This window comes from Gobio gobio (genome assembly GCF_949357685.1).
Source record: "Gobio gobio genome assembly, chromosome: 2".
Classification (NCBI taxonomy): Eukaryota; Metazoa; Chordata; class Actinopteri; order Cypriniformes; family Gobionidae; genus Gobio; species Gobio gobio.
Genome location: NC_137098.1, coordinates 66,415,161 through 66,437,852, shown reverse-complemented (window position 1 = coordinate 66,437,852; position 22,692 = coordinate 66,415,161). Strand labels below are relative to the sequence as shown.

Genomic DNA, 22,692 nt, shown 5'->3' with positions numbered 1-22,692 from the left:
AGAAATTTGTCAATAAAGTGAGATTAATTGCATAGTGCTCTGATTTTGCATTTGACTGATTTTATTCATTTTGAGGAGTACTGAATCGTTATTGTGTAAGTGAGATGAATAAATGCTCACATTTAGTCTAGAGCTACAATAACCCTCATGTTTACACACACACCTCTGCACTGTTGGGGTAACAGTTTAGGACCCAGGACCAGTAGTGAAAAATGAAGACCAAGAGTCAGGAGTCAGATTAATTCAAGAAAAATGTACTGAAGAATAGTTTGCAGTTTCATCAGCAGAAGCCAGCTCAAGAGGAGTTTGTTGACCGTGCTCCCTCTAACAGTCTCTCCGCCTCCGCCTATCCTACATACAATTTCTCAACAGTTATACTGTTTTCAAGGTCTAGCCACGTCATTACTGCCATGTGGAATGATTCTGATTGGCTCAGAGAAGATGGACAGTCTTGGTAAATGTCCACACATTGTCAGTTAATCAGATTGACGTGTACAGATATCACTTGTTGACGCTTTCACGCAGGAGTCAGGCCCGTAATGACCTTCCAGATTCTGGAGCAGGCGCCAGCTTGTCCAGAACAGCAAGCCCCTCATCTTTTAGCAGGCCCGTAATCCACCTCCAATACTGATCTGTAACACCCAATACTGTGCACATACACACACACACACACCGTCTCTCCAAGGCTGGAGTTGGAGAGATCTGGTCCAAACCAGAGAAAGTTTTCCAAAACATATTGATAACATGTGCTTTTCTCTCAGTGAGAGATACAGACAACAGCACAGACCATATTCATCTTGATTGTTTAGGGTTTCAGTATAAGGAAATATAAAATGAAGAAAGACAAATCCACATTTAATCTCTGGAAGCCGTCACCACTCAGAGACCAAATACAAACTTTAGGAAATATAAAGGAAGAAACAATCATTGGTCCTCTTGATATAAGCAAAATCATAACTGGAAAGAATCGTTAAAATCATAATAATTATAGAGAAGGATGAATATTAATTGAAGCTTTGATTATAAATTTAATTAGGATATATATATAAGCGGTAGTGGATTTCAGAATCCACCTTTCAGCACTTACTCTCGATTTCTCAACATGAGGACAGGAGAGCTGCCAGTCAGATAAATGTGAAAAAGTAACTCAGATATTTTGTTGTAAATTTGAAAAGTAATGTGTTGCTTGAAAAAATAATCTGATTACGTAACTCAAGTTATCCCAACACTGATTATAATTAAAATCTACAGACGCAAATAGATATTGAATATTAAAAGTGTACTTTCCAAAAGTCTGACATGTTGTAATTGATCAGTGCCTGAAAAGCAATGTGGTTTTGTTTGTGCCTGTGTCTCGATATATGTACTACTAATGCACAATATTGATCAACCTCTAACAAACATTAACATATGTTTCTGTGTATAATCTGTACATGATGATTTATGAACAAAACCCTCACTAAAAACCTTCAGAATATAGACGGGGACAAAACTGGAAGATTTTTGGAGGAACAAACTCATTTTTAAAGGCTGTTTTCTCAAAATATGTTTTATAATTGAAATCTACAGACGCAAATAGATAGCGCACTAAAATAAACACTTAAAAGGGTACTTTCCAATAGTCTGAGATGTTTTAAATATCAAGTGCCTGAAAAACAATGTTCTTTGCGCCGCTAGCAATTTTGGGCCCTATGAAAGAATATGATGTTGGGCCCTCTACCGCACCAACCTAGCTATCCAAAATCTTTGTCTGCAATTTAATAATACTGACCAATTAAACGCCGCTCGCTCAACCCAGAATGCCCCGATTGGCTGATGAAACATTGATTAAAATTAAGATACAATTTATATGAAACAAAACATAATGAAGTGGTCATAATCATGTCTGACCAACTCCACTCATCTTATGATGTGTCCGATCTCATGCTGTTCACTTTTCATAATCGACATAGATTGACAGATTGACAACATAGACATACAAAAACAACATTATAATATGTAAACATAAATATAAAAATAAATACCTTAATGGCTGCAACAATTATAGCACAGAGAATTGTCATGTCGGAGTGGGATATGAGTGGACGTAGTTTTACACGTGAGCGGTTCATGAGTGGAGCATTTTTAGCCGGAAATGCGCCATCATTTTTTTTATATTTGTAACTCTTTAGTAGATTATACATTTTTAATACATTACTACTAGTACTGTTACTACTAATAAAACCGATCTCTGGGGTCTCCAAAAGTGTGTGTCGTCCTAACTCCCCCCACCTCCCTTATTTTGCCCGTCTTGCACAATATAGATCAACAATATATGTATAATCTGTATATGATCATAATAAAGATGGGGACAAATTTGGTGTGTGTGTAGGTGGTTCTGAAGTGGAGGAACAAACTCATTTTTAAAGGCCGTTTTCTCAAAATATGTATTATAACTGAATATAATTGAAATCTACAGATGCAAATAGATATTGAATAAATATGCACTAAAAATGCACTAATTTGCATACATTTCCAGAAAATAAATGTGAGCAGTGGATAAAGCCAAGTTCAAAATTGTTTCTTTTGTTGACATATTAGAGTCAAAGGTTTTTACTGAGAGAATTTTGGATAAATAAATAAATTAGAAAATACACCTTTTTTTTTTTTTTTTTAGAAACAACATAAATCAGTCTATAAAATCATTTGAGTGATCTATGAACAAACCCCTCTCTAAAAACCTTCAGAATAAAGATGGGAATAAATCTGTAAGATGTGTTGTGTGTAGGTGGTTCTGAAGTGGAGGAACAAACTCATTTTTTAAGACTGTTTTCTCAAAATACTATAATTGAACTATGTCTGAATAGGATCATTTTGGATATTTGTTTTTTAAAATATTATATATATTAAGCTGCATATTTTAGAGGAAAGAAAACCATGATGTGGCCCATTTGTGAATATGGATCCTCAGCCCTCGGCCTCCGCACGCACGCGCGCGCGCACTCGGCGCTGTCCACGCCCGGTTTGGGGAGGGCGGGTGTAGTGATGTCAGCGCGCAGGGGCTTTGGATTCTGGGAGCACAAACACACACATCAGCCATTTTCAGTTTGCTGTGGTCATCCTCTCTCACTCCAGCACACAGACCCAACAGCTGTCGAGCAGAAAGCGGAGAGAAGGATGGACGAAGCGAAAGCGGGTCATCGCGCGCACGGGCGTTTGTTTTGCTGAGCGCGTCACAGACAGAAGCGCATCGGACGCGCGTCTTCTTCCAGCCGATGGGGATCCGTCTGATTCACAACTGAAAGCGTTTCATTGGAGCGAGTCTGGCATTTTGGACGCGTCTGGATCCATAACATCCCATTAGAGTCACGCGCGCACTCCGCTCGATCCCGAAACAACCCCAAAAAGCGCATTTCCAAAGGTACGTGTTTAAAAGACCAGCGATCTGCGCTTCAGTGATGGGATGTCTGAGCTGGGAACATACAATGGGGAGATAAACGACTCTCAGTGTGAATGGGGGAGAGTTTAGCCACATCTGCTAAAAACAATAGCTCATGTTTATTATGTGAATAGTGCAAAAGATGTTTGTGTTTATAAATAAATATGATGATCATTTGTTTACCGGAGGATGCATGATGGGTTTAGGATGCATTTGGGGACTTTGTCCTCATCTTCCAGGCAGTGATGGTGCAAGGAATATCTCTGGGGTTATGAATCAAATATGCATTATTCATTCTCTGGCTTTATTATATGAGAGTACAAGATGGAGGATGAGAGGCAGTTTGCCTGATGGGAGTGTGTGTGTGTGTGTGTGTGTGTGTGTGTGTGTGTGTGTGTGTGTGTGTGTGTGTGTGTGTGTGTGTGTGTGTGTGTGTGTGTGTGTGTGCTCTTGGGGTCTCGGGGTGTTGTGTTTGTCTGGGAGAGGAGGCGCGCGCGCTGTTGTTGTCCTGCGGGTCACCTTGATGGATGTGTCCAGGGTTCTCCCGGTTACTCCAGGCATCTGTCAGTCATTGTCACCGCTGGAGTGAAGGCTCATGGGAGTCAGGACGCGGTGTGTGATCTGGTCAGATGTGTGTATAAGCTGAACATCTCGTGTGTGAGGGACTCTGTGTTGCTGCATTGCAGTCAATAGGCGTGTTGAATGGCGAGTGGCGCCTCTGCTGGACGCAGGTGGAAGTGCAGGAGAACTCGCCACAGATGATGGAGGTTATGTTTGAAATATAATACTTGACGTCCTCTGTTACTGCAATATGCAAACTTTATATGTGTGTGTGTAACATTTTTGCATATATTTGTATATTTAAATGATAATTTAAATAATTTTAAACCATTAATTGTTTTTTTATAAAGATTAATGGATGCAAACTTATATATATATATATATATGCAAATTAATACAAATATATATATGCACATTTTCTACATGTATACACAATATGTGTTTGTGTATGTGTGTGTTTATGAATGTATGTGTGTGTGTATATATATATATATATATAATATAATATATATATATATATATATATATATATATATATATATATATATATAATCATATACATATTGAATAATGTGTATACATGTTGAAAATTTGCATATATATATATAGATATAGATATAGATATAGATATATAGATATAGATATAGTAGGGCTGTCAAAAGATTAATCGCATCCAAAATAAAAGTTTGTGTTTACATAATATATGTGTGTGTACTCTGTTAATTATTATTTATATATAAATACACACACAAGCATGTATATATTTAAGAAACATATAAAACATTTATATTTATATATATATTATAGATTATATAAATGTATATACATGCAAATATCTCTTAAATATATACATGAATGTGTGTGTATTTATATATAAATAATAATTAACAGAGTACACACACACATGTTATGTAAACACAAACTTTTATTTTGGATGCGATTAATCGCGAATAATCTTTTGACAGCCCTAATATATATATATATATAATATATATAATATATAAATAAATAAATATATATATATATATATAATTTAAATGCTTTTAAAACATGATCATTTATATACCTCTGACACTGAATGTTCCTAATGTTATTAATACATTTTTATGAAGATGAATGAATTTAAACTTTCTATTATGAATTATAATTATGCTATTAGTTAATATGTTAATTAAATACGCAAACTTTATTCACACACCTGTTTATTTAATTCATTGTTAATTATTAAATAATTTACAAACTTTTCTCACACACACATATATGTGTATATATAGTGTGTGTGAAACGTTTGCATATATAATGACCATAATCAATAACATAAACATCATAATACATAAATAACTTAAATTACATTAAATGTTGTAAAAATGTAATGTTAAATAAACATTTAAGTCTAATAAAGAAAACTCATAATATATGAAATGGAAAAAAAATACAAATCAAAAGGAAAATCTCTGAATGTAATGATAACTTGCAGTACGCAAACTTTCTACACACGTTTATTTTATTAATTGTTCATATACAAGTTCGCAAACTTCTCACACTCACACACAAACATACACATATATGTATCTATAGTGTGTGTGAAAAGTTTGCGTATATAATTACCATAATTAATAACATAAACTTCAGATTCAGTCCATCCCAAAAATAATCAGCTCTTTGATTCTGAGGAGCTGGGAATCAAGCTTGAATCGTCTTTACACCTCTTCATTAATCACCTGTTCTTTTTCACATCCGTTTTGCTTGAGTAATAGTGTAAACGTTAGTAACCCCTGATGAAGAAGCTCCTCGGGTTGCTCCGCTTCCTGTCGGAGCTGAATCACACGGATGACCGTGAGTTTACTGGCACGGCTGCTGTTATCGACGTGAGCGCAGATGTTTTTCGGCACAGGACTCTTGGTCAGCACTTGGCGGTGTGTGTGTGTGTGTGTGTGTGTTGCCAGATTGGCTGTTTCTGGGTGTGAGCTGCAGTAAAGCACTGCTGATGATCCTGATGTTCAGGGTCTAATGGACCTGTGTGATATTCATCCGCTCTCTGTGTTCCTCTGGTCAGCGAGCGGCGTGTCCCGCGGGTGATGTCCACGATGGTGTACCCTCGAGAAGAAGCCCTGGAGCGGCTCACGCAGGACGAGATTGTGCTGAACACTAAAGCGGTGATGCAGGGGTTGGAGACGCTGCGCGGGGAACACGCACAGATCCTCAACTCCATCCTGGACTGCGCTCAGCCGCCCGGCGCTCAGGAGAAATCCAGCCTGCTCCGCAAGAGCCTGGAGGACATCGAGCTGGGACTGGGAGAGGCGCAGGTACCCCAATAACACCAGACAGTCCAAAAGAACAGCATTTATTTGAAACATAAATCTTTTGTAACATTATAAATGTTTTTGTCACTAATTGAATGCATCCTTGCTGAATAAAAAAACTTTTTTGTCCTCTGTCCCGTGTCAGGTGATCATCGCTCTGTCGGGTCACCTGAGCGCCGTGGAGTCGGAGAAGCAGAAGTTGCGCGCTCAGGTGCGCCGGCTCTGCCAGGAGAACCAGTGGCTGCGGGACGAGCTGGCCAGCACTCAACACAAGCTGCAGAAGAGCGAGCAGAGCGTGGCACAGCTGGAGGAGGAGAAGAAACACCTGGAGTTCATGAACCAGATCCGCAAGCTGGACGAGGACACCTCGCCCTCGGAGGAGAAGGCCGGAGAGAAGGAGAAGGACAATCTGGACGATCTCTTTCCGAACGACGACGACCAGGGACCAGGTGAGAGTGAGGGATGCTTCGAGACGTGTGTGTGTGTGTGTGTGTGTGTGTGACCCTTACACTCGACATTGACCTCTCGTTTTTACCCTGTCTCTCCAGCTCAGCCCAGTGGTGAAGTGGCGGCCCAGCAGGGCGGGTACGAGATCCCGGCCCGCCTCCGAACCCTCCACAACCTGGTGATCCAGTACGCCTCTCAGGGCCGCTACGAGGTGGCCGTGCCGCTCTGCAAACAGGCCCTGGAGGACCTGGAGAAAACCTCCGGACACGACCACCCGGACGTGGCCACCATGCTCAACATCCTCGCCCTGGTGTACAGGTCAGAGGCGGCTGCGAAATATGGGGCCGGTTGCATACACACAGCCACTGTGTTAAGACTGTGTCTTAAAGGGATAGTTCACACAAAAAGGGAAATTCTGTCATCATGTACTTCCATATACTTTTAGGATTTAATTAGGCCTGTCGCGATTGGTCGATACAATCGACTGCGTCGACGCTGTTAATTAGTCGACGTCAATATTTTTAGTCGACTGGGTTGGGTATGATATGAAATTGTATTAGTACCGGTACTTTGACAGCAGTCTAATAAGAGCAGTATTTCTTAATGTGTGTGGATGTGTGACGGCAGGAGTGAGGACGTGTGTGTGAGCTCCACCGTTCACTAAACAATGGAAGCAGAACAGACAAATATAGACTCTGACCTGAAGCCCGCGCAGCCGCTCACACGCCTTTCACTCAGACAGACGCCAGATTCGCAGATTATTGGGTTTGAATGGTAAAAAAATATGTAAAAATGCATGTCCTGGCGAGTATTCGGGTAAACACAGTCGGATATGTATTTAGTGAGCGTATACAGAGTTGAATGAGAAATCGGGTGTTATGATGAATTTGGTCCGTGCAGCTCTTAAAGGGCCGGACCTCCATTCTGTGTGAAGCAGGGCAGGAACATGCCGGACAAGTGAGTTTTTAGGGTTTTTTAACCCTAAAACAATGAATAGTAAGTTCTGTCATATTATTCAAATACTTTTACAGTTTTTTGCCATGGTATGTATTCAGAATCGGTGCTGAGGTATTTTTAGTCTGGTATCGTATCGAAGTCATCATTTTGGTATCGTGACAACACTATTCTAAATAAAAAGTATTTGCTGATATTCTCTTTTTTTTAGTTATGTTGGTTTACAAATTTGTACCTTTTTACATTTTTACTCTTTTAATTTTATATTTTGTCAAGGGCTTGTTTAAATAGTACACTACTGAAGGCCAACGTTGCAAGTTAAATTAAATGTTTTTAAGTAAAATTGTTGAAAATTTTTGCAATAAATTAGTTGATAGATTAACCGATTAATCGATGAATAAGTGGATAGATTAATCAATATAAAAATAGTCGTTAGTGGCAGCCCTAGATTGAATATCTACTTTATGTAACTGACATAATTCAAGCTGGTTATAAGCTATAACTTCTTTAAAATGATTACCTTGTAAAACTAGTCTATTCAGTTTATTCAACCTGTCAATGGTCACTTCGAAAATATTAGTTATGCACCGAAATTACATTTTTACAGAAACACCAAAGTTTTCACCAAAAAACCAAAGCTGGACATAATCAATAAAATGTAATAATCAATTAAATAATCATGTGTTTCATTTGTCTTCCATCATTCCTTCATGTTTCTTTGGTGCTGTAACTGTAGTAAAGAGGACGAGATGATCGGTTCATGTATTCAAAAGCAGCAAAACTATTTACTATTTGAGTTTCGTTATAAAATGGGCAGATTTTGATAGTAACGAAGTACAAATATTGTGATTATTGGATGATAGGTGCTGCAAATAATAGTGTTCACACATCATCTGAAGACACTATAGACTCAAAGATCGGGTCATCAAAATGAAGATCAAGTAAAAATGAGGTGTTTACTTCAAAACAGACACTAACACGCCATCGGAGAAGCACTGATTAAGCATCACCGTTTCGGTCATCGATTTCCGCTCTCTAAAACTCTGAAAACACACAGTGTGTAGCACCGTCACATGACTTCCCGTGTGTTTCTCCAGGGATCAGAACAAGTATAAAGAGGCGGCTCACCTGCTGAACGACGCTCTGGCCATCAGGGAGAAAACTCTGGGTAAAGATCACCCGGCCGTGGCCGCCACGCTCAACAACCTGGCCGTGCTGTACGGCAAGCGCGGGAAACACAAGGAGGCCGAGCCGCTGTGCAAGAGAGCGCTGGAGATCCGCGAGAAGGTGGAGAGAAGATCCCAGTCTGCCATGATGCTCTAGTCTAGCCAGTATTGTTAGATTCATCTCTGTGTGTGTGTGTTTGCAGGTTCTGGGTAAATTCCACCCTGATGTGGCGAAGCAGCTCAATAATCTGGCGCTGTTGTGCCAGAATCAGGGCAAGTATGAGGAAGTGGAGTATTATTATCGCCGGGCGCTCGAGATCTACGAGAACAAACTGGGCGCCGACGACCCCAACGTGGCCAAGACCAAAAACAACCTGGTGAGGCCACAGAGCCAAACATTATATGCTGAAATGCTCTTTTTTTAATGATACTCAATGTGTTGTGATATCTGTTCTGAACTTGCTGTGTGATACTGCACACGAATCATCAGAGTTTGATTGAAATGGACTGTGTGAACTGATTCTGGAGGAGAAACGGTTAGACTTTACAGAGCTGTGATATTAACTAAACGCTATTGGCTGTTTTTAAAAAGGGAAGGAGCTGTTCAATAAGTCTTCCTGTTTCAGTGGAAATTACATCAACACATTGAATAATGCTGCCGTTTCAAGGCACTTCCGTTAAAGGCCAAATATAAAGCATATTAAGATAATCGGGATGAATTATTGCCTGCAAAATATAGAATTATTTCATACTGTATATTACTTACACAGGGAAATTCTCTCAGCACAACATATGAACAAACAAGAAGAGTTTTTTATATCGAGAGTAAACAGAATGAATCTGTACTTCATATTATATTGCTTATATATCATGTGCTCCTATTGTAGAAAGTACTCATTCAAGGTCAATGAAGATGGTCTTCTGTGTGAGAAACTGCAGACGCAGTGGACAGAGAACGAGCCCTCGGGGGGGATTTTGATGCGAAGCGTCTGAAACCCGAGAGGTTTATTCTGCCTGCAGCTCATCGATCGTGATCTTGTTTCCTCCACAGGCGACGTGTTATCTGAAACAGGGCAAATTCAAAGACGCAGAGACGCTTTACAAGGAGATTCTGACCCGCGCGCATGAGAAGGAGTTCGGATCGGTCAACAGTACGTACTTCTACTGAAACACATTTCAGGAAGATGTTTTAAATGTTGCTTTAATCATGCATGCATGGAAATCAGTCATGTATTCGTATTTTATCTCATGTTTTTCTAAGAATGGTTTGGGGGTTTTTTGGGTCTTCATTAACCGTTTTTGTCCGGATGAAGTGGTGAGCGAATCACAGTGAGGTGTTTGACCTTTCAGAGGTTTTGTCTAATCTTGTTCACTGTGGTCATCTCTTGTACATCTCAGCTCTTTAAGCCAATCAGACGCTTACAGGATTATCATCAAACGCCCACTTGCTGTTCTAACAGCTTCAACCAGCTAATTATTGTAAATGAAAGAAGACTAGCCACTCAGTATCTGATGTCAATGGAGAATAAAATGCTAGAAATATACAAAAGCATTTAATATTGAATAAATCACAAAATGCCTGTTACTTATTAACTTTTTGTTTTTCCTTAGATGATAACAAGCCGATCTGGATGCACGCAGAGGAGCGAGAGGAGAGCAAGGTATTACAGGCTTTCTTTGCATATTGGTATACATTCATTTAAAATTACATTTATACAAATTTACACTATCATTCACAAGTTTGGGTTCAATTAGATTTTTTTTTTAAAGAAATGTAATACTTTTATTCATCAAGGTTGCATTAAATTGATCAAAAGTGACAGTAAAGACATTTATAATGTTTCAAAAGATTTATATTTGTTTTTTTACTTCATATTCATCAAAGAATCCAGATTTTTAAAATCAGTTTCAGAGACTTCTTTCAAAAACATTAATCTTACCGACCCCAAACTAGTATAATTCATAATAAATTACATAAAAATTATAAGCTTCTCTATATTATCTCTATAAAATATTTAAGCAATATAACATTGCTTTTGTACAATAATAAACAAGCAAAAAGCAAAATGTATCACATTTTTATATATATATATATAAAAACAGCAATTTTGCCTGGTCATATATTATTGTATTTTTTTATTTTTTTTACCAATTTTCATATTTCTGCTCTCAATTCACTTTATTTAAGATGATTTAGTTTCAGAACGTTGTAGAGATGAAAATAACCCTGCAAACAATGTAAAATCAGTTTGTGTGATGGTCGTTTCAGGGGAAGAGGAAGGACTCGGGTCCTTACGGAGAGTACGGCAGCTGGTATAAAGCCTGCAAAGTGGACAGGTGAGTGTGCAGGTGCCCTCAGAGGATTATGGGTATCAAAGTGTGGAGGAATCAATGGCTGGGTTTACATGTGATGTATTTCCAGTAATCAGAGTAAGGACTGTAGAAAGATGAACAGCAGCAGTGTGGCAGATCTATTCCACCAAGACCAAACACATCAACATTGTCCTATCCGTTACCATGCCAACACTCTGAGAGTTGTCAAGACACCTTTCTTATTTTGTAAGAATTGTGGTTGATTTTTACCGCCATTATTCACACTCCCCAGTGCACAGCACAAATGATGGACTCACACACACTATATTGCCAAAGGTTTTGGGACGCCTGCCTTTACATGCACATGAGGTTTAATGACATCCCATTCTTAATCTGTAGGGTTTAATATGGAGTTGTCCCACCCTTTGCAGCTCTAACAGCTTCAGCTCTTCTGGGAAGGCTTTCCTCAGGTTTAGGAGTGTGTTTATGGGGATTCTTCTAGAAGCGCATCTGTGAGGTCAGGCACTGATGTTGGATGAGAAGGTCTGGCTCTCAGTCTCCGCTCTAATTCATCCCAAAGCTGTTCTATCAGGTTGAGGTCAGGACTCTGTGCAGGCCAGTCAAGTTCCTCCACACCAAACTCACTCATCTGTGTGTTTATGGGCCGACGCTTTGGTCACTGGAGCGCAGTCATGCTGGAACAGGAAGGGGACGTCCCCAAACTGTCCAAAATGTCTTGGTCTGCTGAAGCATTGAGAGTTCCTTTCACTGGAACTAAGGGGCCAAGCCCAACCCCTGAAAAACAACCCCCACACCATAATCCCCCCTCCACCAAACTTTACACTTGGCACAATGCAGTCAGGCAAGTCCCGTTCTCCTGGCAACCCCCAAACCCAGACTCGTGATTGGTCACTCCAGAGCACACGTCTCCACTGAGTCCAGTGGTGGCTCGCTTTACCCCACTGCATCCCACGCTTTGCATTGCACTTGGTGATGTAAGGCTTGGATGAGCTGCTCGGCCATGGAAACCCATTCCCTGAAGCTCTACACACTGATCTTGAGCTCATCTGAAGGACACATGAAGTTCTGAGGTCTGTAGCTGTTGACTCTGCAGAAAGTTGGTGACTTCTGTGCACTGTGACCCTCAGCATGCGCTGACCCCGCTTTGTGATTTTACATGGCCTACGTGCACTTGGTCCGAGTGGAATAGATGTGATTTAAAGTGTTTAGATGCCTGTTTATTGTGATTAAAACCGACATAAGCCACGTTTTACTACGATTATGAGCTTAATCGCATCAACGTGATCAAAGTATTGTGTTTATTACATGAGGTGAAGTTCAATCACAATATTGCCTGAATCTCATTATAATGGCATTATGAGGTGCATGTAAGCGTGGTCAGTGTGTCTTCTGTTGAGTGTGTCTGGATGTGTCTCTCGTGCAGCCCCACAGTGAACACCACGCTGAAGAGTCTGGGCGCCCTCTACCGCAGGCAGGGCAAAATGGAGGCTGCCGAGACGCTGGAGGAGTGTGCGACCAAGAACCGCAAACAGGTACACACACACACACACGGGTTTCCTACCTGATGCTTGAATTATGAGGTCGAGTTCCTGTGCAAATGACTCATACAGGAAGAGAAGGTTTATGAGAGTCGTTAAGAATACCTCAATGACTCATTTATTGTTAGTTTAGTTTAGATGTAATGCCTATAGTGTTTCTTGTTTATATGTATTTTTGTATTTGTATTATATTATTTGGAATGCATTTTCAAATGTTCGGTGAGGAATATAATTGTAATAATACATATAGATATAAATTTGCAAGCAGCCATTTAGGTGTCAAGTACAAAGAAGGCACAATAAGTCATGCCAGCATGGCATAAACAATGAGCAATTAAAGACATATTAATGCAAGATTTCAGGAAAAATTGTAAATGCATTCACTGGTGATATGATTTAATGGTTAATCACTTTTGACTAATAGGTGGCGCTGTGACTAAATTGATGTGGTGTGGTCAGAGTAAGGTGACAATGACACATGCAAAGTCTGGTGTCGAGATGGCAAAGCATTGCAGCGATAGAGACTTTGGCATCATGCCATCATATTTGTTGATGCGGTATACAAAAACGGTTCTGTCTATTGATACGAAATCCATAACTTTTTGCCGCCATGGTCTGAAGATGATACGATTCGATTCTAGTGTAAATTGGACAAATAGTCCAAGTCAGAAAAAGTAGATTTTTAAAGAAAATCAAAATGGCGGACAGGAAGTTCGGCCAACTATGGCGAAATTGGTATCTATGTTTCATTACAATAGGTTTCATTACAATAGGTTGATTTAATCAAAAGTTTTTAGCATGTTTTGAAATTTCATTATAATAAGGTGGCACTGTTCCGAAAGTTTGAATACCTTCAGAGCATGGTGCCAAAGTTTCGTAATGATATACGTAAAATACAGCATTTTATGTCAAAATTCAAAATGGCTGACATGGGAAAATTAGAATCTAAAGAGATATCTCCTGAGCACTAGGTGGCACTGTGCCGAGACTCTGCATGTACCCTCAGGTCATGGTTGTCATTATGCACACCAAGGCTGAATCCGAAATCGCCCCCAAATGGGACAGCCATTTGTAGTGGTGTCCGAAACCATAGTGGACTTTATTGAGTGCACTCCTTCAATCCAACATTGCACTGCAATAACGAGTGTACAGCCGATGTACACACAAGCTGTCCGAATTCACTCACTCGTTTTCATTCACTCCTTCGAGTGAACTGTATTAGTGGACTAAAGTAGGGAATAGTGAATGAGGGTTTAGGGGGCGATTTTGGATTCAGCCCATGTTTGGTCAGAATACTCTAAAGCGCTGGGGAGATATAGCCTCATGTTCATTTTGGGCTGCTCTTCGTCCAATTCATATGCACGTTGTTCGAGAACGGTTTGACAAATCAACTTGAAGTCCAAACATTTTTGTCTGCATGGTCTGAAGATGATCTGGTTCAATTTTCATGAAAATTGGAGCAACGTCCTTGGAGGAATTAGAAAAAGTAGATTTTTCAGAAAATTCAAAATGGTGGAAAAGTTTTCATTATTGAAAATGGCGTCATAGGGTGCAATCAAATCGTCTTGAGGCAAGGAATCAGAGAAAAAAAAGAATTTTTAGCCCTTATGTTATTGGCATAAACCTGAGTGAAACTTTGGACAGTTGATGGCGCTAGAGGGATTGAAAATTGAAAACACAAACGGTTCTGTGGACTGCCACAGGCTCAAGAGCGGAAGAAGAAGAACACTAACTATTACAATCGGTGCATACACACCTTCATGCTTGGCCCATAATTATGTTGATGAATGTTTTTAGCCGTGTCTTTTTCTCCTGCCCAGGGACTGCAGATGAAATTTAGCTCTGTAGCTGATTCTGGAGCTGTTATTTTAGTAACATTTATTTTATTTCACGCAACAAAAATGATTGTAGTTGAAGTTTCAGTGAACTATAACAACCCTAGAAATATCACAACAGTGCAAAGCTAATGAAGTCACCTCGCTGGCAGGGTATTGATGCGATCAACCAGAGTAAAGTGGTGGAGCTGCTGAAGGACGGAGGCGGTGCTGGAGGGGACAGACGTCAGAGCCGGGACGGAGTAAACGGCCCCGGGGGAACCCGAGGAGACTGCGATGGGGACGAAGCCGAGTGGAGCGGGGTCAGTGGAGCTTTCATCCTTTCTTTGTGTATTTATATACTTTTTCTATTGTAATACTAGTAAAATGCTTTTTATTCCTGTGATCAAAGCTGAATTTTCAGCATCATTACAGTGTCACATGACCCTTCAGAAATCATTCAAATATGAGGATTTGCTGCTCAGTTCTTATTGATTCTCAATTATTAATAATAGTAGTTATTATTAATGAAAAGCTATTAAATGTAATGATAGTGAAAAGCTACTAAAAGTGCACTGTAACATTTCTTTGGTTCAAAATTAGCTAATTTAAATGAATCCATACATCATCCATCCTTCCTCCAAAGTGTGTTTGTGTCTTACCCTGATTCGCTGTGGTAAGCCTGTATAAGTGTTTGCTTCAGACCTGTTGGGATGCTTTCCACGTGAAATAGCGTACGTCACTCGCCCGTGTGTCTTGTCATATCTGTAAATAGAGCAACGAAGTCAAGCAAAAGGCTCATCATATTAATTACCGTTATGTGTCCGATGTTGTAAAGATCCAATGTCAAAGCATTGCAGTGATAGAGACTTTGGCATCATGCCATCATATTTGTTGATGCGGTATTTTAAAGTGGTTTTGTCTATTGACATGAAATCCATAACGTTTTGCTGGCATGTTCTGAAGATGATACGATTCGATTTTGCTGTCAATCGGACAAATAGTCTAAGATAAGTCCGAAAAAGTAGAGTTTTAAAGAAAATCAAAATGGCGGACAGGAAGTTCGGCCAACTATGGCAAAATTGGTATCTTTGTTCTGGGCATGACCCATGGAGTCTATTAAGACCAGTTTCATTACAATAGCTTGATTTAATCAAATGTAATTAGCATTTTTGGAAACTTTTGACCATAAAGAGCGAATCCATTGTGCAGCTTTTACAGTAACTTGTTCATTTTAATGTGTTTGAAAGACAAAAGCCATTTAAAGACAGTAATACATGGTTATTAGTATATTATATAGTGATAATTCAAATAAGAATGAATGTGTTTGCCAGGAGCTCATTAGATATGCAATATTGCAATGTTGAGAAAAAGCTTCTTAAAAGTGAAATGATTTCTGTAAACCCAGTGATCAAATGCTTTGTTTTGGTCACATGACGAGTGGCTGTGTGTGCGATTACAATAAAAAATAAAAAAATTTAACTGTAGTCTGATTACGAGTATTTCAAAATGTTATATATTCTAATTACAAGTACTTAATTTTTGGAATCTGCACTACAATCAGTTACTGCCCAGCACTATATATATATGTGTGTATGTGTGTACACAACCTGAATTCCGGAAATGTTGGGACGTTTTTTAAATTTGAATAAAAAAAAGGGAAACTAAAAGATTTTCAAATCACATGAGCCAATATTTTATTCACAATAGAACACAGATAACATAACAAATGTTTAAACTGAGAAACTGTATCCACTAAATGAGCTCATTTGAATAAAATATTGGCTCATGTGATTTGAAAGTCTTTCAGTTTTCCTTTTTTTTTATTCAAATTAAAAAAACATCCCAACATTTCCGGAATTCGTGCTGTGTATATAAAAGCTTGAAGTTGATCATGTTTTCTGGGCACAGGATGGCAACGGCGGCCTGCGCAGGAGCGGCTCGTTCGGGAAGATTCGTGAAGCCCTGCGCCGCAGCAGTGAGATGCTGGTGAAGAAACTGCAGGGCAGCGGCCCACAGGAGCCACGCAACCCCGGGTGAGATTAACACACAACACTTCAGGGGGATCTCCAGAACTCCTGACACACACACACACACACACTGCTCTGATATGATCCTGTAACTGCTGTTTTTGTTTGGTTCAAAAGGATGAAGAGGGCAAGCTCCTTAAATTTCCTCAACAAGAGCGCAGAAGAAACCTCACAGGTGTGTTTCATGTGTGCATACACTTATTTATAATGAATAAAATGTATGCTTTTATTCAGCAAGGATGCATTAAATTGATCAAAAGTGACAGTAAAGACATTTATAATGTTACAAAAGATTTATATTCCAAATAAATGATGTTCTATTAAACGTTATATTCATCATGAAATCCTGAATAGAAATGATCAGTTTCCACAAAAATATGAAGCAGTACGTCTGTTTTCAACTGTTTCTTGAGCAGCAAATCCTCATATGAGAGTGATTTCTGAAGGGTCATGTGACACTGAAGACTGGAGGAATGATGATAAATTCAGCTTTGATCACAGGAATAAATTACATTTTAAAACGTGTTACAATAGAAAACAGTTATTTTATAATTGCAATTATATTTCAAAATGTTATTTTTTTAATGTATTTTTGATCAAATAAATCCAGCGTTGATGAGCATGAGACTTACTCGATCCAAACTTTTGAACGGTAGTGTTGATCCAAATAAGTGGACACGCCCCCTACTGCTGATTGGCTCACTCTCTCCTCTCTTGAGTGGACACGCCCCCTACTGCTGATTGGCTCACTCTCTTCCCCAGAATGAGTGGACACTCCCCCTACTGCTGATTAGTTCACTCTATCCTCTCTTGCGTGGACACACCCCCTACTGGTGATTGGCTCACTCTCTCCTCCTCTATCATGAGTGGACACGCCCCCTACTGCTGATTGGCTCACTCTCTTCCCCTAGAATGAGTGGACACGCCCCCTACTGCTGATTGGCTCACTCTCTCCTCCTCTATCATGAGTGGACACGCCCCCTACTGCTGATTGGCTCACTCTCTTCCCCTAGAATGAGTGGACACGCCCCCTACTGCTGATTGGCTCACTCTCTCCTCCTCTATCATGAGTGGACACGCCCCCTACTGCTGATTGGCTCACTCTCTTCCCCTAGAATGAGTGGACAAACCCCCTACTGCTGATTGGCTCACTCTCTCCTCCTCTATCATGAGTGGACATGCCCCCTACTGCTGATTGGCTCACTCTCTTCCCCTAGAATGAGTGGACACACCCCCTACTGCTGATTGGCTCACTCTCTTCCCCTAGAATGAGTGGACACACCCCCTACTGCTGATTGGCTCACTCTCTCCTCCTCTATCATGAGTGGACACGCCCCCTACTGCTGATTGGCTCACTCTCTCCTCCTCTATCATGAGTGGACACGCCCCCTACTGCTGATTGGCTCACTCTCTCCTCTCTTGAGTGGACACGCCCCCTACTGCTGATTGGCTCACTCTCTCCTTCTCTATCATGAGTGGACACGCCCCCTACTGCTGATTGGCTCACTCTATCCTCTCTTGAGTGGACACGCCCCCTACTGGTGATTGGCTCACTCTCTCCTCCTCTATCATGAGAGGACACGCCCCCTACTGATGATTGGCTCACTCTATCCTCTCTTGAGTGGACACGCCCTCTACTGCTGATTGGCTCACTCTCCTCCCCTATAATTAGTGAACACTCCCCCTACTGCTGATTGGCTCACTCCTCCTCTATCATGAGTGGACACGCCCCCTACTGCTGATTGGCTCACTCCTCCTCTATCATGAGTGGACACGCCCCCTACTGCTGATTGGCTCACTCCTCCTCTATCATGAGTGGACACGCCCCCTACTGCTGATTGGCTCACTCCTCCTCTATCATGAGTGGACACACCCCCTACTGCTGATTGGCTCACTCCTCCTCTATCATGAGTGGACACGCCCCCTACTGCTGATTGGCTTACTCTCTCCTCCTCTATCATGAGTGGACACGCCCCCTACTGCTGATTGGCTCACTCTCTTCCCCTAGAATGAGTGGACACGCCCCCTACTGCTGATTGGCTCACTCTCCTCCCCTAAAATGAGTGAACACGCCCCCTACTGCTGATTAGCTCACTCTATCCTCTCTTGAGTGGACACGCTCCCTACTGCTGATTGGCTCACTCTCTTCTCCTCTATCATGAGTGGACACGCCCCCTACTGCTGATTGGCTCACTCTCTCCTCTCTTGAGTGGACACGCCCCCTACTGCTGATTGGCTCACTCTCCTCCCCTATAATGAGTGCACACTCCCCCTACTGCTGATTTGCTCACTCTCTCCTCTCTTGAGTGCACACTCCCCCTACTGCTGATTGGCTCACTCTCTCCTCTCTTGAAAGGACACGCCCCCTACTGCTGATTGGCTCACTCTCCTCCCCTATAATGAGTGAACACTCCCCCTACTGCTGATTGGCTCACTCTCTCCTCTCTTGAGTGAACACTCCCCCTACTGCTGATTGGCTCACTCTCTCCTCTCTTGAAAGGACACGCCCCCTACTGCTGATTGGCTCACTCTCTCCTCCTCTATCATGAGTGGACACGCCCCCTACTGCTGATTGGCTCACTCTCTTCCCCTATAATGAGTTGACACGCCCCCTACTGCTGATTGGCTACAAGAGTGTTGTGCTGCTTGGTCCAATCCACTTTCAACAACATAGAGACAGAGCATATTTAGGCCACGCCCACACCGGGGGGGGAAAACAATCCAACGCTCTCCATTGACTTTGCATTGCGTGAGGCTGCCTCATTGTCATTTCGGACTTATAACAAAAAACAGAACAATGTCTGAAAGCTGATATGTGACAAGGTGTACAGCAAACAAGCTTAAAAACACAGAAATAAGTTTTTATAAGCTGTCGACCCAAAAAAAACAAGCGTTTAAGAAGATAAAAGTGGATACAGGCAATACGAAGTGAAGCTTCAGCAGGAAGAATGGGGAAATTTTGGGATCCTGACACTCAGTATGCCTCAATATGTCTGTGTGCAGTAAATATGTTGTCACTGTTAAGTCAAATATCCAAATGTCCGTTTTATATATGATATTTACTGTCGCTGATTACGTTCCCCTCCAGTCGCCGTAGTTCTCAGTGTAATATGACCCGTCGCGCGCTGTCTCAATGGCCTGAATCCACTTTTTTTGTCCTTAAACGCTCGTTTTTTGGGTCAACAGCTTATAAAAACGTCTGGGTTTTTGCTTCTGGGTTTTGTTTAGCTTGTTTGCTGTACACCTTGTCACATATCAGCTTTAATACATTGTTCAGTTTTTTGTTACAAGTCCGAAATGACAAAAAGGCCGCTTCACGCAATGCAAAGTCAATGGAGACGGTTTGATTGTTTTCCCCCCCGGTGGGCGTGGCCTTCAGATTATGACGCGTGTCGCTCTGTCTCTGTTTCAGATATCACTTACTGCACCTTTAAAGTGTTTAAAATGTATGTTTTTTACCATTGTATTGTGTTACATGATACCAATTGTGTGTGCGGTGTGTGTTTGTCTTTCTCTTCAGGAATCTAACAGCGGCCTGTCAGAATCCAGAGGACTCAGCGCTAGTAATGTGGACCTGACCAGACGCAGCTCTCTGATCAGTTAGAAAACGTGGAAAAGGCCAGACGGAGTGGCTGTTTGCTACCTACTTGAATCTGTCATTTAAATTATCCTTACTCGAAACGTTTTCCTAAGAAAAAGGTCTTAAAAGCAAAAATATGTCTTTTAGTTTCACATCGCTTGCATAATCCGAGTTACGTCCATCTGCTTTGCCACTAGCCACACTCCACGAACGCAAATATAAAAGAGATAACGCAATGTAGCGCGCTATCACCTCTAGACCACAGGCGGTCAGCGGTGACCTTACGGCATAGCATGCGTAGTTTAGCACACAGCGATAGAGTAATAATGTCTGTACAAAGCATATATTTTGGCTGGGATTGCCGAAATGGGTTTGCCATTTAGAAAACGGAAAAATCATACATGCTAACTTCACAAAACGACCTCACCAAGCTGAAACGGTGCGCAAACTGTATTGCACTTACGAAAAATATGAACGTAGAGGTCAGAGACGGACGAGCACTGACTGGTACCTCACTTTTGCCTTCTGAGTTTTATGTATATAATGATTTAAATTATTTAAGGTTTTGTTTTTTGCTAAATTAGCGCACAAGGATTTCGTTTACACTGTAGGTGGATGTGTGTCCTGGAGCGACTGGAAAACGTGTTTAACGGTACAGTGAAGGATTCTGCTGTGTCATCTGAAGGAGGATTTGAGCTGGAGCTCTTGGGGGTTCAGGGCAAATCATAATTCAAACGCTCATTTGTTTTATCTGAAGAAGCCCATCTCTCTGTCCTAGATCTGATGAGATGGTGGAAAAGGCCAAATGGATATAACTGGAATTTTCCATCAGCTTATAATGTGACGTGTTTTTCATTTTACGTGATCGTCTAGCCGCCAGAACAACATATGAATCATAGCTGTGTCTCAAACAGACAATTCCTCCTGTTTTTGTTTTATCTGGTCCATTTCATGTTGATTTAATTATTAAATATCCTTACAGGAACAACAAATGTCTTTGTGTACGCAAACGTTTGAGCCTTTATGTGACTCTGTTACCCTTTTTATCATTGATTTAAGATAAGTGTGTGTGTTTGATAATGGGTTTATTTGAGTGATTTTTCTTGTGTGTTCATCAGAGCGATGGTGATCTCGGTTTCATCTCTGAATGCACAGACGACTCTAGCTTTTGGATCCAGCCATACAAGCGAGTGAATCTCACGAATAAATGTCTCATATTTCACCTAAAATCATATGTAATTATGTATCGCATAAAGAAAATAGGACCACCATCTTTGCATTGTCATGTTGTCATCATAATTAAGCACATTTCCCCCCGAATTCTTCTTACTTTAATGATTTACTGCCACAAATCAGCATAAATTAAAGGCAGGCCAACAAATACTGCCATAATTAATCAATAATATTGCAGTTATTTCACATTGTGCAGTAATTGTGTATGTGTTAAATGTGCTTAATCTTAATGGTCTTTAAATTAAAAATAATCTTAATTCTATGTTTTTTTCTATTATGTTTTTGGGTGAAATGTAACACTAGTTTTGTGAGATTTACTCGAACAGAATGTATTGCAAAATGAGACCAATGGGTTCATTTTAATAATTGTGTTTTGTTAAGATGAATAAAAACAAAGCTTCTAGAAAGAGCTTGAGTGAAACTAAAGTGATGAGAAATGAATGTAGGCATGAAGGAATCGGAGCTAAAGATACGAATGTCACTATTGATTGTAAAATACACATTTTTTGGACTCACAACTACAAAAACACGCACTTGTTTATTCTCACACAAACACACAGGTGTGTAGTTTCCGTGTTTACGCCACACATGAATGTGAACCCACCTTTGGCTGTCCTGTCTGTCATGATTTGTGATGCCTTCCTCTCACCACATGTAATGTACGCCTCACTGGTTAGATTGTGCTGCAGTCACACAAGTTGCCCTGCCCTGATCTCTGATCAGCGCCCCCTGTCTTGATCAGAAGTCGTAGCTGTAGAAGAAGCCCTTTGTGCCCAGATCAGCTGTGAAGGGAAAGGTGTACCAGCTCTGTAGAATGTAGCCGCGCCGCCCTACGTCTTTCCTCAGAGATGCGTTTCACTTGTGAAGGGGCCAACCTCGTGTATGTTTTAATTAAAGGTTCGGAATAAACTGCTTTTCAAACCAAATGAATGTGTTTGTGTGTCTTCTTTATTGTGCTAGCTTGACCCTTGACAGAATATTGGTAGCCAGAGAGTTGATGGGCCCCGTGGACTTCCATAGTATTTTACTCCCCTATGGATGTGGATGGCTTTTTAAAAAAATATTTTGTATTCAACAGAAGAAACTCACAGGTTTTGAACATGAGGGTGAGTAAATGATGACAGAATATTCACTTTGGGTGAACTGACCCTTTAAAACATACCTGTCTGTCCAAATATATAACAGTAAATATTGTGTGTACATGGTGATCTATCAAAAATACACCAATCAGGCATAACATTATGACCGGTGAAGTGACTAACAGTGATTATCTCTTCATCACGGCTCCTGTTAGTGGGTGGGATATATTAGGCA

At 40.7% G+C, this 22,692-nt stretch overlaps 1 protein-coding gene across 1 annotated transcript; it reads left to right on the top strand.

Moving 5' to 3' along the window:
- The first annotated feature begins 3,020 nt into the window (after positions 1 to 3,020).
- On the top strand, positions 3,021 to 21,342 carry klc2 (kinesin light chain 2). The gene is made up of 14 exons (XM_079803065.1): positions 3,021 to 3,400; positions 6,036 to 6,285; positions 6,428 to 6,731; positions 6,831 to 7,047; positions 8,781 to 8,970; positions 9,053 to 9,226; positions 9,901 to 10,000; positions 10,461 to 10,510; positions 11,119 to 11,186; positions 12,607 to 12,715; positions 14,709 to 14,858; positions 16,447 to 16,571; positions 16,683 to 16,740; positions 20,086 to 21,342. The coding sequence occupies exons 2-14, from the start codon at positions 6,058 to 6,060 to the stop codon at positions 20,167 to 20,169; spliced, it is 1,857 nt and encodes a 618-aa protein (XP_079659191.1). The 5' UTR covers positions 3,021 to 3,400; positions 6,036 to 6,057; the 3' UTR covers positions 20,170 to 21,342.
- The last annotated feature ends 1,350 nt before the right edge of the window (positions 21,343 to 22,692 follow it).

Coding starts and splice junctions, on each gene's coding strand:
- klc2 (XM_079803065.1), top strand. CDS start 6,058: ATGTCCACGATGGTGTACCCTCGAGAAGAAGCCCTGGAGCGGCTCACG. Junction 9,227..9,900: donor CCAAGACCAAAAACAACCTG/GTGAGGCCACAG, acceptor TTTCCTCCACAG/GCGACGTGTTATCTGAAACA. Junction 16,741..20,085: donor GCGCAGAAGAAACCTCACAG/GTGTGTTTCATG, acceptor CTTTCTCTTCAG/GAATCTAACAGCGGCCTGTC.